Here is a 2500-nt window from a genome sequence, read left to right on the forward strand (position 1 = left end):
ATTGAGTTGTTTGGAACATATAGTAACAGGTCTATCAACATATTTGTGTGTGTGTGTGTGTGTGTTTGTAAACAAAACTTGCACAATATATAAATTATAAAGTCATTATAAAGACAATCAATCAGTGGTGGAAAAAAGTACTCTTACTTAAGTAAAAGTATCAATACTGCATTGTAGAAATACTCTGTTACAGGTAAAGGTCCGTCACGGCCATTCACTGTGCGTACGACGCGACACCCTCACTCTCACAGATCCGTGATTTCATACCCCCCACTTTTTGAAAAAATAAATATATATTTTTATGTTTTTATCTTTTTTTTTTGATAATAAATCGGTAAAATCAGGCAAAAATAAGAATTAAATAACCTAACCCTAACCCTAACCCTAAAACCGAAATAAAGTAACCAAAACACCGGAGAAAAACTAACAAAATCCGCCCAGAAAAACACTTTTTTTTTTTTAAATACAAAATTTGTTTACATTTGACACATTTGACAGGCACTCGGTGCCGCGCTATGAGCTTGTATATCTGCTATTTTTGAATAGCCACTGCGTAGATATTAGTCTGGAACCTCTGTGTGGAACCTGCATTTCCGAGGGGCAAATACAAAAAAAATGCCTCCCGTGATAAACCCGCCCCATATTTGCATACTGGGCCCTGATTGGTCCCTCACAACTTCGGAGGGAGAGAAATCCAATCTCTATTGAGAGGGGACAGACCTAATCTGCCAAGGGCATTTTTATTTTTTATTTTTTTGCAATGGTAGATTCGTCTGGAACCAGGCTAGGGTCCCCTGTCCTGCCCGGGATGAGGGACCCCGCCACCCTCAGCCTGCAGAGGAGACAGGCCAGGGTCACGGTCAAGTACAACCGCAAAGAGCTGCAGAGGAGACTGGAAGTGGAGAAGTGGATGGACTGTGGTCTGGAACTGCTCTATACTGGCAGGGTGAGTGTAGAGCAGTGTTTCCCAACCTTTTTGGTGCCAAGGCACACCTGGCATAGCCAATATATATATGTGTGTGTGTGTGTGTGTGTGTGTGTGTGTGTGTGTGTGTGTGTGTGTGTGTGTGTGTGTGTGTGTATGTATATATATATATATATATATATATATATATATATATATATATATATATATATATATATATATATATATATATATATATATATATATATATATATATATTATATATGTGTACACATGTAACCAAATGGACCCTTACGGGTCCATTTGGTTACATTTGTACACTCTCAGAGTTACCCGTAAGGGGCCATTTGGAAGCCCCTTAAGGACCCTCATTTTAGTCCCACTGGTGTAGCAGTGTTTCCAGTGAGTCGACATGCATAATATCAGCACCATGACTCTGTTTGACCAGAATGGAACAGAGCCTTCATTAGTATCATTGGTAACACCTGTGAATGTCTTCACAATATGGCTGCTGTGAATAGAGCCTGTTTGGAGGAGTTGGATTCACCTTCATACGAGACATCTGTACCGCGACCAGCGTTGCCAGATTCTGCGAGAGAAATAAGCAACCAGGTTAATGAAAACAAGCCCAAAATAAATGACCATTATAGGCGCTTATGATAAGCAGACATGGCAACACCGGAAATGCGTCTCCTCTTTGCTGCTAGTGCTGTCATTGTAGTACAATATGAGTGCCAAAGCTACACCCTGTCAGTGGTGTAAAGTAACTAAGTACATTTACTTAAGTACTGTACTTTCTCTGTAGTACTGTACTTTCTCTGTTCCAGAGACAACGGCCATTTTCACCAGTTTTCGATCGCCGATGGGGGGGGGGGGGGTGTGTGCATAGAAAATCTCGCCTGCCTTCCATTTGGAACCCCCTATAGCAGTGGTTTTCAACCTTCTTTTTTTTTTAAATTCATCGCTTGATTGCCGCAATTCAAAAGATCGCATACATGCGTTCTTTTGTCTTTTCATTGTTTAATCTGTGATCGCGCTGTTCTGTGAATTTTTCATCATCAGTTTCACTTTCTGTTCACTTCCCACTCACCGGGTTCCGGTTTCATGACGCAGATTCCGTTTCCGGTTCTCGGAAGGCCTTTTTTAGGCATTTTAGGCCAGAATAGGGAAAAACACGTTTTTTCACACGGAGAGCTCCACTTCTATTTTCTTTAGTCTGGATGACGAACAGTCATCGTCGTCGTGTATTCCAACGGTCTGAAGCCCGATTGCCGATCTGCGAAAACGTCACATCCGCTTGTATGACGTATGGACTGTTTGAGCCTGTTTGGGGGGGGGGGGGGGGGGGTCGAGCGAGTGAGCGTCAAGGTGTCGATTTGCTGCTCTCTGCTGGTCGATCTGTCGTGTGTGTTTAAAACCGCAGCCAGACTAACTATTTGAATGAAAAATTACAAAATAACAACAAAAAAAACACGAAAATCACTGGCACAGGGGTGAGTACATTATGAATAAACTCTGGCAGTCAATGTGTTAAGCAAAGATGTACAACTGAGTCCAGGTTAAAATGTGCCACAT

The 2500-nt window shown here is 41.6% G+C and overlaps 1 protein-coding gene across 1 annotated transcript in view; it reads left to right on the forward strand.

The window, feature by feature from the left end:
* ppp1r14ab (protein phosphatase 1, regulatory (inhibitor) subunit 14Ab) overlaps nt 1-2500 on the forward strand; it is a gene marked incomplete at its 5' end in the record, with an annotated part of 20685 nt that overhangs the window by 1694 nt on the left and 16491 nt on the right. The window contains one exon of the mRNA XM_084064755.1: nt 768-946. Coding sequence (XP_083920881.1) covers nt 768-946 — 179 coding nt within the window. The remainder of the gene's footprint in view (nt 1-767; nt 947-2500) is intronic.

This window comes from Gymnoscopelus microlampas (assembly GCF_963454915.1).
Source record: "Gymnoscopelus microlampas genome assembly, chromosome: 8".
Taxonomy (NCBI): domain Eukaryota; kingdom Metazoa; phylum Chordata; class Actinopteri; order Myctophiformes; family Myctophidae; genus Gymnoscopelus; species Gymnoscopelus microlampas.